This window comes from Bos grunniens, chromosome 18 (assembly GCF_055505025.1).
Source record: "Bos grunniens cultivar Pamir isolate PY7600 chromosome 18, Bosgru_T2T1.0, whole genome shotgun sequence".
Taxonomy (NCBI): Eukaryota; Metazoa; Chordata; class Mammalia; order Artiodactyla; family Bovidae; genus Bos; species Bos grunniens.
In genome coordinates this window covers 65,232,395-65,245,030 of record NC_141182.1, presented here as the reverse complement: position 1 = coordinate 65,245,030, position 12,636 = coordinate 65,232,395, and the positions used below count along the sequence as shown (strand labels likewise).

Below are 12,636 nucleotides of genomic sequence, written 5' to 3'. Positions count from 1 at the left end.
TGCCTCCAACTCCAATTAAAATCCTTTGTAATGCGAACCTCTTTTTGTCTTTAAAAGCTCCTTTTATTCCCTAGACAACATCTTTTTTTTTATTGCTATTGATACTTTAATGTGCCTGTATGCTCAATCCCCTCCACTCTTTGGGACCAGCGGGCCAAGCTCCTTTCTCCCTGGGATTTCCCAGACGAGAACACTGGAGTGGGTGGCCATTTCCTCCTCCAGGGAATCTTCCTGACCCAGGGATCGAACGCGAGTCTCTTGAATCTCCTACACTGGCGGGCAGATTCTCACTGCCCCACCTGGGAGCCCTGATACTTTAATGTGCACCGAGTTGCAATTCTTTGATCACAAGTGAATGTGCTGTGGTTGATTATTACCTCGGGTTTATTTAGGCAGGCAGTATCCACTATAGAGTTCTGTTATCTAGTTCCATGTATTTTTTTTAGACAATAATACAGAATTGCCTTTTTTATCCCTAAATCTTATTTCCTTACTTGCAAATGCTTCCAAGGTTTTCATAAAAAACAAACAACGACTCTGGCTACTCAGTCTTTTAGACAACTGGAATGCATTTTTTCTAATCTTGTATCATATTTTATGTTGAGAAATGAGAGATCAGAATTTTTAAAAGATTATACATACAGGCTTTGCTGGGTCTATTTTGATGTGTTTTTAAGAGGTTCTTCCGGCGGATTTGACCCATTAGTGCCCTGCAGGGAGGGAGAGGGTCTGGTCCACACAGCAATCCCTGGACGCAGGGGAACTACATTGTCCAGAAGTCTGTGCGCGGCCTGGTACTCATCTGGGGCCTTTCCGGGAATGTGAAATAGGAGGAGGCGGGACTTCTGGCGTCTTTCTGATGGTCGTTTGACCGTTTTTTGCTGCTGTCTGCAGGATCCAGGGCTCTAAATCACTGGGTGGAGTCGAGCCTAAAGAAACTGGCAAGATCCCGAGGGTCGCCGTCCACATTGCACAGGAGTGAACGGGTTGCGGAACCACTTTTAGGATTTTCGGTCCAGGTTTTCCCTGCTGCACCGAATGGGTCCTATGGCAACCGACGCGCGGCAGGACCCGGCCCAGGTGACTGTTCGTCCCCGGATCCTCAAGCCCCCATGAGGGTCACCTGCTCAGGGCACCGCGGTTCAGTCCCCTTAGTGCAGAACTTTAGGCGTGCGTGTGTGGCGGTCCCATTTCTGACACGCTGTGTGATGAAATGTGGCGTGTTAAAGGCCTTGGGCCGATCCTTGGAGGCGCACACGAACCAGAGCATTAGAGAAACTTGGGGTTGGAGTCCTCTCTGCAGGGACAGAACATTAAGGAGGAGTCAACCATCTGGGTCAGCTGGGCCGATAGTCCGCATTCTGGGAACCATGGAGGGCTGTGAACAAGTCAGAAAGATGCTCGACTTTTAAAGTATTTCAGAGGAGGACTGACTGGGGAGGAGGTGATGAGGTGGAGACTGGGAAACCTGGGAGAGGCTTCTGCGTTAGACTCCAGAGAGTCGAGTGGTTTCCGGACGACACTAGTGACTTTGGAAGTTGCCGGCCTGAAACAATTTGACTGCCCCCATTTCTTTTGTAAAGATGTCTCCCCGCTCAGGAGCATCAGGGATTTGCAGTTGGGGTGTGCCGCTATTACAGCAGGCAGGTCACTAGGTATGAGCGGAGAAATGAGGGCAGGGGCGCCTGCGTCTTGTAAATAGCAGGGATCCAAAGGCAGAGGAAAGCAGTAACTTCCAGCCTGATAGGAAATCACAGATCTTGGGTGGTAAGTGTCTGGGTAGCAGACAAAGAAAGGAGGAGAAAGGTGGGAATCTCCTGTGTCCGAAGGTAACTTTGCTCATGATGCCCTCAATACGGTAAGATTAGCCGGACAGATGAAGAAGTACCCATCAGGCACGGACGTCGTAACACTTATGATCGAAGCTAAGCAAGGACAAAAATCCCTTCTCCCCTTGGAAACGGAGCTGGATTAAAATCCAGGAATCTGACCCCCGGACTTCTCCTTCCTCGCGAGCATTCCACCTCTTCATTTCTATCCCCCTCATAACTGCCTTGCCTGAGAAACCGGGGACGCCAGGTTTTCACCTGTCTCTCCTCTCCCGCTGAGAGCATAACCTTGCTTAAATAGACTCTCACTTTACTTTCTTAACCTCTCTATTTGTCTCCAAATTCTTTCGCTGTGAAGAAAGAATTTTAAATTCAAGGGCAATACAACCGTCCTGAGCTAACACTTTATGTAGATTAAAGAAGGAAGTTAGATGGGCTGTAGCCACCAATGAGTCCATGGCTTTTCACTGTCTGAGTCCTTGCCAGGAAAGAAGAGACTCTTCTTTTGAATACCATTACTGTCTCAGGTCAGTAAGGGCTCCCCCTCCAGTGGGCCAACCCTAATTGAGGTTTCTGTTAATTAATTTTTTTTCAAACTTTTTATTTTGTATTGAGATATAAACAATTAACAATGTTTTGTGTTTATTAATTTTTAATAAATGAATTAAATAATAAAAGGAATATGAATGATATTAATTAAAATATAGGCATTAATTATATTATTTATAAGGAACAACAGACTAGTTCCAAACAGGAAAAGGAGTACGTCAAGGCTGGATATCGTCACCCTGCTTATTTAACTTCTATGCAGAGTACATCATGAGAAACGCTGGGCTGGAAGAAGCACAAGTGGAATCAAGATTGCCGGGAGAAATATCAATAACCTCAGATAAGCAGATGACACCACCCTTATGGTAGAAAGTGAAGAGGAACTAAAAAGCCTCTTGATGAAAGTGAAAGAGGAGAGTGAAAAAGTTGGCTTAAAGCTCAACGTTCAGAAAATGAAGATCATGGCATCTGGTCCCATCACTTCATGGGAAATAGATGGGGAAACAGTGTCAGATTTTATTTTTGGGGGCTCCAAAATCACTGCAAGTGGTGATTGCAGCCATGAAATTAAAAGACACTTACTCCTTGGAAGGAAAGTTATGACCAACCTAGATAGTGTATTGAAAAGCAGAGACATTACTTTGCCAACAAAGGTCCTTCTAGTCAAGGCTATGATTTTTCCAGTGGTCATGTATGGCTGTGAGCGTTGGACTGTGAAGAAAGCTGAGCACCGAAGAATTGATGTTTTTGAACTGTGGTGTTGGAGAAGACTCTTGAGAGTCCCTTGGACTGCAACGAGATCCAACCAGTCCATCCTAAAGGAGATCAGTCCTGGGTGTTCGTTGGAAGGACTGATGCTGAAGCTGAAACTCCAATACTTTGGCCACCTCATGCAAAGAGTTGACTCATTGGAAAAGACCCTGATGCTGGGAGGGATTGGGGGCAGGAGGAGAAGAGGATGACAGAGGATGAGATGGCTGGATGACATCACTGACTCTATGGACGTGAGTCTCAGTGAACTCTGGGAGTTGGTGATGGACAGGGAGGCCTGGCATGCTGCAATTCATGGGATCGCAAAGAGTCAGACACGACTGAGTGACTGAACTGAACTAAACTGAAGGAATATAAATAATTGTATTATAAAACCTTAAAGATAATTGGCAGGATTTCCTGGTGCAGTAAATGTGGCTCTGAGTAAAGGACAGTAAAGGTTTTCTTTTGGCTGAGCATCTGTAAGACCTGAGACCACACTGATGTGAGAAGTCAGTTTTAGGGAGATAGTAAAAGTTGAATTAGGGATGTGCTGTTTCTTAGATTCGGAAGTTGAGATAACATAGGGGTTGCTGAAATTTATAGTTTAGAATTGAGGGAGGAGGTCACTGGCTGAAGGATGTCCATGTAGTGATAGCCTAAGTGCTGGACTCCAGCCATGTCTGGATCTCAAATTTAGGAGGGAAAGTCTTGTCACTTTTCAATGAAAGGGAACCTGAGATGAAAGAGAGAGCTAGGGCTGGAGAGCAGAGAGTGGGACTTTCTGAGGTTGCCAGATGGGAGGGTCCTGTGTCTCCAGAGCTTTCTGGGGGAAGCAGGGTATAAGCAGTAAGGAACCTTGACTGGGGTGGAGATGGAGAAGGAGCCGGGCGGTGCACTGACTGCTGTGAACACTCAGACAACTTCTATTCCTTGTGGTGCCAGAACAATTGGGCCATACTGACCAGTGAGTCAAGCTCAGATTCAGCCAAAGCACAGACGCCTCAGGTCTTTCAGGAAACCACACGGTTAAAAATGTATAGATTTAACAAGTTAATCTTGTGTAAGCAAATAATAACTGCTGAAAATGACAATCTCTGTCTGTGTATAATCTTACATATATATTTAACATAGTTTTTGTCTTGGGCTCTTCACATAGATCTCTGAACCCCGTGGAATTTCCTAGGAGTTTAGGACTTTTTTTGTTATTCACAAGTAGCCCCCTTTTCACTCAGGAGTTTTTATGATGAGATGACTTAGGGTGGGTCTCCTAGGTAGCCTTAGCATGGTATCGGTCACCAGAAAAACCAAGCAATTAGTGTAAACCCCCATCCCCACCCTAGGGCCTCCCAAGGATCAGAAGGAAACTAGATTAGGTATAAAAACTGCTGAAGAGTGAAATGAGGTTTCCTTCAGATTGGTGAACACATTGAAATGGTGGAGGTCCTAGGATGGTGGCATGTACTGAAAGGACCTGGAAACCCCCTGCTTCCCTTCACCCACCCCCACCCCGCCTTCCCCACCTAGCCTTCTCTTCCACTGGGCTGTTTCTAAGTTGTATGCATTACAGTGAACCAGAAGAAAGGAAAGTGATTTCTTTACTTTCGTGGGTCACTTTATCAAATTATCAAAACTGAGGAGGGGTTCATGGGAATCCTTGAATTTGTAGGCAAGTGGAACAGAAGTACTGGTAGCCTGGGAACCACAGGTCAGAACTGGCCTCTCTAAAAAGGGATAGTCCAGTGAGACTGAGCCCTTAAACCTTTAAATTTTGTCCCTAACCTCTGGATGCCAGAATACGATTAATGTAGGGCACCCAGTTGGTATCATGGAATCTGATCATTGGTGGTAGGAAAGATATCATATATTTGGTGTCAGATAGGAAATTATATGGAGAAGGCAACGGCAACCCACTCCAGTACTCTTGCCTGGAAAATCCCATGGAAGGAGGAGCCTGGTAGGCTTCAGTCCATGGGGTTGCGAAGAGTCAGACACGCCTGAGCGACTTCACTTTCACTTTTCACTTTCATGCATTGGAGAAGGAAATGGCAACCCACTCCAGTGTTCTTGCCTGGAGAATCCCAGGGACAGGGGAGCCTGGTGGGCTGCCGTCTCTGGGGTCGCACAGAGTCGGACACAACTGAAGTAACTTAGCAGCAGCAGGAAATCATAGAAGGAATCACATAAACTTCAAGGTGTTGATTAAATGTCAGATTTATATAATGACTTAAAAGACATGTAAGAAGTATCAAATTTTCAAAAACATTTGTGAATGTGTTAATCCTGTGTTCTGTTATAGCTCAGTGATAGCCCAGACATACAGTAACAATGCATCTGATGCCTACAGTAACATCATGAGATAGGCACCATAAATGTTGCCATTTTACACATGAAGACACGGAAACTGAAGGAAGTTGAATCTTTGTCGAAGGCTATCTGAGTTGTCAGGTTATTGCTCTGAAGCCTGAGGGTGTAGGGTCAGAGCCTGAAGTGACTCATGTCCAGGAAAGGGAAGGGAGGACACAGCTCCGCCTTTCCATGCTCACCAAGATGACCCTGATCTCAGATCCTCCCTCAGAGCCTGAAGTGACTCATGTCCAGGAAAGGGAAGGAAGGACGAAGCTCCGCCTTTCCATCCTCACCAAGACACCCTTGATCTCAGATCCTCCCTCTTTTCACAGGTTCCCACGGTACCAGCAATGTTTATGGTTCCTGGACAGGTAAGTGGAAGAAGTCGCAGTACCTCCCCAGACATCATCCCACCGCTGGTCCTAACACACAGATACAGGAGACTCAGTTGGCCTGGGGTTGTTGGGCCTTAGTCCTGGCTCTGGGTCACCTCAGGCACAGGACCCTCTTTAGACTGGCCAATTCTGGTCTCTGGTTCCCAGGCTACCAGTACTTCTGTCCCACTTGCCTACAAATTCAGGGATTCCCATGAACCCCCTCCTCAGTTTTGATTGTTGTACTGAGGTGGTCTCCTGTGTCCAGTGGAGAAGGTGAGGTGGTGAGATGTTCCTGGGACAGGAGCCAGCCTGTCCGTGTGCCTGGAGGTGAGACCAAGTGGGGCGTGTCCAGCAAAATGCAGGACCCAGGACGTGGGTGGATAAAGACAGCAGAGCCTTTCCTGGGGTGGCAGCCTGAGGAGCTGAATGATTTTCTGCTGTGCAGGGTGAGAGACAGTCGTCTGACATAACACCCTGACGTTTGCCTTTAGGTGAGAGTAGGGACACTGTGTCTGAGACGGGAAGTGAGAAGTAGGAGTGATGGGACTTCCTTGGTGGCCTAGCGGCTAAGACTCTGCGCTCCCAATGTAGGGGGCCCAGGGTTCGATCCCTGGTCGGGGAACTAGATCCCACATGCCACAAATAAGAGCTGGTGCAGCCAACAAAAAGTAGGAGTGATGAGAAGGACTGTCCAAAATTACGTATTCTTGTGCTGAGTCTGAGATGTGGCAGGGGTGTCTCACGGGAGGTGTCAGGTGTACAACTAGACACACATCTGGAGATCAGGTGGGGGCGGGGTCCAGGTGTGAAGATACTCCTGAGCAGGTGGACAGCAGGGGGACCATGTCAGATTCCAGGCCCTGAGGTCACAGTGTTGGTGCCATGAAGCTTGGGGTGGGTGGGGAGGGTGTTTTGGTTACAGAGGCCGCTGTGAACTCGTGTCCCCCTCCTGACAGGGCCATGTGACCTTTGAGGATGTGGCGGTGTCCTTCTCCCAGGAGGAGTGGGGGCTCCTCGGCGAGGCTCAGAGACTCCTATACTATGACGTCATGCTGGAGAACCTGTCCCTGATAGCCTCCCTGGGTAAGAACTGCATCCACACACACCGCCTGTGCTGGGCTCGGCCCTTCTCTCTGCTTGGCTCACTCCAGCCTCCCCAGGCTGGGCCGTGGACGCTGACTGCTTCCTTCCCTGGCTTCCTGGCATTTGAGCTGTGTCCCCCACTCATAGGTGTTCAGTCTGTGTCACACGCCCTGAAGCCTTTCACAGAGGGTTTGCTCTTGGAGGCTTGTTGCCTGCTTGTCCACTTCTTTGCTTTGCCAGTACTTGGTGTATTGACTGTTCTGCTGGGTGGAAGACCTGTGTCACGGGTTCTAACCTTTTTTTGTGTAGCACCTGCCTCAGTGATAACAGACACTTACGTGGTCAGCATTTGTGGTCAACACTAGGTTATTTTTCAAGACTCTCCTCAAGGTTCTCCTAATAAAAGTTTTTTTCCTGAAGTCTGTCACTTTCCTGAAGTTGGGTCACTCTGGGCTGGTGTCTTTGACTGCCCAGTTTGATCTGGTAGGTTCATCAGGCCTTTGATCTGGTAGGTTCCACCTTCACCCATCCTGAGCTGAGGGGCAGAGGCAGCCCTGGGTGCCTGACGAGGTAGACATCTGTCTGGTCATAGGAAGAGGGTTAACAGGATCTAGGGCCTGGTGAGCAGGAGCTGTAGGAAGGCACGATGTCACTGATGAGTTCTAACCCTGCAGGAACAGGTCTTTCCGCCATGACTGGGTTAGTCTTTAGCTTATCCTGGCTGCACCTCGTTTCTATCTTCCCCATTTTGACACTTCCCCCTTCTGTCTGTTTCTCTGAGTTCATACCCCTGTCCTTTTCTACCCCAGTGTCACCTGCGTCTCTCCTTTCCCTCCCTCCCTGAAATCTTCTCCAATAGCAGTCTGGTCTTTTTTGCTAGTTTTTGTGTTTGTTCACTGGTTTTTGCCACACTGCTGGCATGTGGGGTCTTAGTTCCCCAACCAGGGGTGGAACCCCCTCCCACTCCAGCATTGGATGGTGGATTCTTTACCACCAGATCACTGGGGAAGTCCCAGTAGTTGATTCTTTTTTAATTTTAATTGGAAGGTATTACTTTACAATATTGTGATGCCTCCGCCATACATCAACATGAATTGGCAATAGGCATGCGTATGTCCCCTCCTTCTTGAACCCCTCCTCCCACCTTCCTCCCCACCCCATCCCTCCAGGTTGTCACAGAGCACCGGCTTTGGTCATACAGCAAATTTCCATTGGTTATCTGTTTAACATATGGTAATGTATGTTTCAATGCTATTCTCTCAAGTCATCCCACTTTCTCCTCCTTCCACTGTTTCCAAATGTCTGCTGTTTCTGTCTCTGTCTGTTTTGCTACCCTGCACTGTTTACAATAGCTAGCATGTGGGACAACCTAGATGTCCATTGGCAGATGAATGGATAAGGAAGTTGTGGTACATACATACAATGGAATACTGCTCACCTATAAAAGGAACATACTTGAATTAGTTCTAATGAGGTGGATGAACCTGGAACCTATTACACAGAGTGAAATAAGTCAGAAAGAGAAAAACAAATATATTAATGTGTGTATATATATGTGTGTATGTATATATATATATTTGAAATCTAGAAAGACAGTACCAGTAGTCCATTCTTAGTGTATCTTGGGAGGTGCACATTCTTATATAGTCCTCAAACACTGAGTAGTCAGATGTGAATGCATTTTCCTGAAGTGGGACACATTCTACCTGGTACACTTGTCACCACCCCAAAATCCTGCTGAGCACCACTAGCAGAAGAGTGGGTAGTTCCTCTTAGCACAGCACCATATCCCGGCATCCTGTCTTTTTCCCTGTTCTCTGATCACAGAGGCCTAGTATTCGCAGTAGCCCCTTCTGCCACATGTCTGCCTCCCTTTTTTGAATCGTTTGCCGTGGACTTACTCTCTGGTGTCATACAGAAATCTGCAAATGGGTTTCTGTCCGACAAAAGTCTCCACACACTCTATCAGTACTTTCTGTCTTCCTTTCAGGTTGTTGGCAGGGAGGAAAAGCTGAGAAGGCCATTTCCAAACAGTGTGTCTCTGTAGAGCAGGTGACACGGGACAGAAGCCCACAGCCAGACCCTTCTACCTTGAAGACTCTTGCCTCCAGTGTGTGTGCCCTGGTAGAGAGAGACGTTCTCTACCTGGCTGACCCTGCGCTCAGGCGCAGAGAGATTGAGAAGACTTTCCTCGGCAGCCTGGGCTTTCTCCAGAACCATTCTTCCCACGATGGAGAGCATCCATGCAGAAGCAGGCAGAGGAGAGAGGCCCCCCACTCTGGGCAGGGCCATTACAAGTGCAGCGAATGTGGCAAAGCCTTCAGGAAGAAGTACAAATTCACGGAGCACTGGAGAGTTCACACTGGAGAAAAACCGTATTTGTGCAGTGACTGCGGGAAGTTCTTTAGACAGAGCTCCAGTCTTATTCACCATCGGAAAGTTCACACAGGAGAAAGGCCATATGAGTGCTGTGACTGTGGGAAGGTCTTTGTCCACAAATATAAACTTTTTGAACACCAGAGAACCCACACTGGAAAAAGACCCTATGAGTGTAATGAATGTGAGAAAGCCTTTGCCCGCAAGGATTCACTTGTCCAGCATCAAAAAATCCACACTGGAGAGAATCCTCATAAGTGCAGTGAGTGTGGGAAGTGCTTCCTGTACAGAAATAACCTTCTTGCTCACCAAAGGATCCATCCTGGAGAAAAGCCTTATGGGTGTAGCAAATGTGGTCTTTCATCTTCAAAATAAGGCTGCTTTATCACCAGCGAGTCCACACTGGAGAAAAACCTTTCATGTGCAGTGAATGTGGGAAAGCCTATGTCTACAAAGGAAGTCTTGTTGTGCATAAGAGAATTCATACTTTGGAGAAGGCATATGGGTGTAACAAATGTGGGAAACTGTTTACAACCAGCTTTGCCCTCAACAGACATGAGAGTATTCACGCTGCACGAAGGCATTACCAGTGCACCGAATGTGGGAAAGCTCTCAATGGCAAAGTTAAACTCGATAAGCACCAGAGAACCCACACTGGAGAAAGACCCTATAAGTGTAACAAATGTGAGAAAGCCTTCATGCGCAAGGCTACACTTGTTCAGCACCAAAAAGCCCACCCTGGAGTAAAGCCTTTTAAATGCAGTGAATGTGGGAGGCCCTTCACTTACAAAACAAGTCTTGTTGTCCACCAGAGAACTCACACTAGATGAAAGCCTCATAAGCATGGCTCTTTGTAGGCAGCTCCAAGTTCATAAAAAACAGGAAAGTTCACACTTGGGAAGTGCCCTTCTGAATTTAGACTTGCCTTCATTCGAGTTAACATCTGGTAACACAGCTCCTGTGTTACGAGTAGGTGGATGTGCAACTTTTGCAGAGTCACTCAGATTTTTCTAAAGTGGTTAAATCTTTACAGTCTCACTGGAAGCACTAAAATCTGAGTTTCTGTTCTTTCCATTCTTGCCAACACTTGGTGTGTTTGGGCTTTCTCATTTCTGTGATATCATAGCTGTATCCAGTGATTTGAAGTAGCATTTTCCTAATGACATGATGCTGAGTCATTTTCCATGTGTTAATTTCTACGCATATATCATTGAAATTGCTGTTCATATGATTTGCCCTCTTAACTACTGACTTAATCTTTCTTCATGGATTATTGATTAAGGTACTCTGCTGGAAATATTTACCAGTATTCCGCCAGACTTGGTCATCTCAGTTCAGTCACATTTCCAGAGAAAGAGTTTTGTTTTGTTTTGTTTGTTTATTTGTTTATTTATTTTTGGCCATGCTGCTGGGCATGAGGGATCTAGGTCCCCAACCAAGGATCAAACCTGTGCCTCCAGCAGTGGGAGCACAGAGTGCTAACCACTGTACCACCTGAGAATTCCCAAGACGCTTTAATTTTAGTGTAGTTTAATTTGTCCATTTATTCTTTTACTGATTATTCTTTTTGTATTGTAAATAAGAAATGTTTCCCAAATTTAAAGACAGAATTTTTCCTGTATTTCCTTCTGTAACTTTTAAATTTACATATCTTAATATTAATGAGCCATACTCACTTGATTTGGAAAGTTATTTTTTTTTAATATGGATACCCAATTGCTGCAGTGATATTGATTTAAATAGTATAGCTTATTTCTTGAATTGCTTTAGTGTCTTCGTGGAAGGTCAATCTATTTCTGGACTTTCTCTTCAGTTGCATTTATCCACTTTATTTATGCCAATACTTTCATGTGTTGAATAATTTATTTTTAACAATAATATGTCTTGATCTCAAGGTTGTATACTCCTTGGACTTTCTTTATCCAAGTTATTATGGCCATTCTTGGTCCTTTGCCTTTCTGTATGAAGTTTGTTTGGCCGCTCAGCATATGGGATCTTAGTTCTCTGAGGAGGAATTGAACCTGTACCCTTGGCAGTGGAAGTGCAGAGTTCTAACCACTGCATCACCAGGGAATTCCCCCATATAAAGTTTAGAATCCACTTTTCAATTTGTGCATAACAAAAATTCCCACTAGAATTTTGATTGGAATTGCATTTAATCTTCAGTATGGTGAAAGTGAAAGAGGAAAGTGAAAAAGTTGGCTTAAAGCTCAACATTCAGAAAACGAAAATCATAGCATCTGGTCCCATCACTTCATGGGAAATAGATGGGGAAACAGTGGAAACAGTGTCAGATTTTATTTTTGGGGTTTCCAAAATCACTGCAGATGTGAAGTTAAAAGACACTTGCTCCTTGGAAGGAAAGTTATGACCAACCTAGATAGCATATTCAAAAGCAGAGACATTACTTTGCCAACAAAGGTCCGTCTAGTCAAGGCTATGGTTTTTCCAGTGGTCATGTATGGATGTGAGAGTTGGACTGTGAAGAAAGCTGAGCACCGAAGAATTGATGCTTTTGAACTGTGGTGTTGGAGAAGACTCTTGAGAGTCCCTTGGATTGCAAGGAGATCCAACCAGTCCATCCTAAAGGAGATCAGTCCTGGGTGTTCTTTGGAAGGAATGATGCTGAAGCTGAAACTCCAATACTTTGGCCACCTCATGTGAAGAGTTGACTCATTGGAAAAGACTTTGATGCTGGGAGGGATTGGGAGCAGGAGGAAAAGGGGACAACAGAGGATGAGATGGCTGGATGGCATCAGCAACTCGATGGACGTGAGTCTGGGTGAACTCTGGGAGTTGGTGATGGACAGGGAGGCCTGGTGTGCTGCAATTCATGGGGTCGCAAAGAGTCAGACACGACTGAGCGACTGAACTGAACTGATGGTGGTGCAGTGGTAAAGAATCTGCCTGCCAATGCAGGGGACCTAAGAGACTTGGGTTCCATCCCTGGGTTGCGAATATCCCCTGGAGAAGGAAATTGCAACTCTCTCCACTATTCTTGCCTGGGAAATCCCATGGACAGAAGAGCATTTTGTGCTACAGTCCATGGGGTCACAAAGAATCAAACAACTGAGCACACACACACATAGAAGAAAGACTGTGCCCCAATCTATAAACATAATATACCTTTTTATTCAGATCTTTAATTTTGTTAGCTGTGTTTTTTAGTTTTCCCTTTGTAGATCTTAAACGTTTCCAGGTATTTTCTACATGTGATGATATTGAATGGAAAAATCTTCAATTTGTGGACTGTTCATATCTATTACACTTAGATATCAAAGTAAGGATAGAAGTGATCCTTCTTGTTTGTGTGTGTGTGTGTG

At 45.8% G+C, this 12,636-nt stretch overlaps 1 protein-coding gene across 1 annotated transcript; it reads left to right on the top strand.

Moving 5' to 3' along the window:
* Positions 1 to 577: 577 nt before the first annotated feature.
* LOC147354819 (uncharacterized) lies at positions 578 to 10,283 on the top strand. Its single transcript, XM_086354889.1, is given in 5 exon segments — positions 578 to 1,080; positions 5,810 to 5,848; positions 6,811 to 6,937; positions 8,928 to 9,668; positions 9,671 to 10,283. Coding segments are annotated over 5 exon segments (1,422 nt in total). The 5' UTR covers positions 578 to 1,038; the 3' UTR covers positions 10,144 to 10,283.
* The last annotated feature ends 2,353 nt before the right edge of the window (positions 10,284 to 12,636 follow it).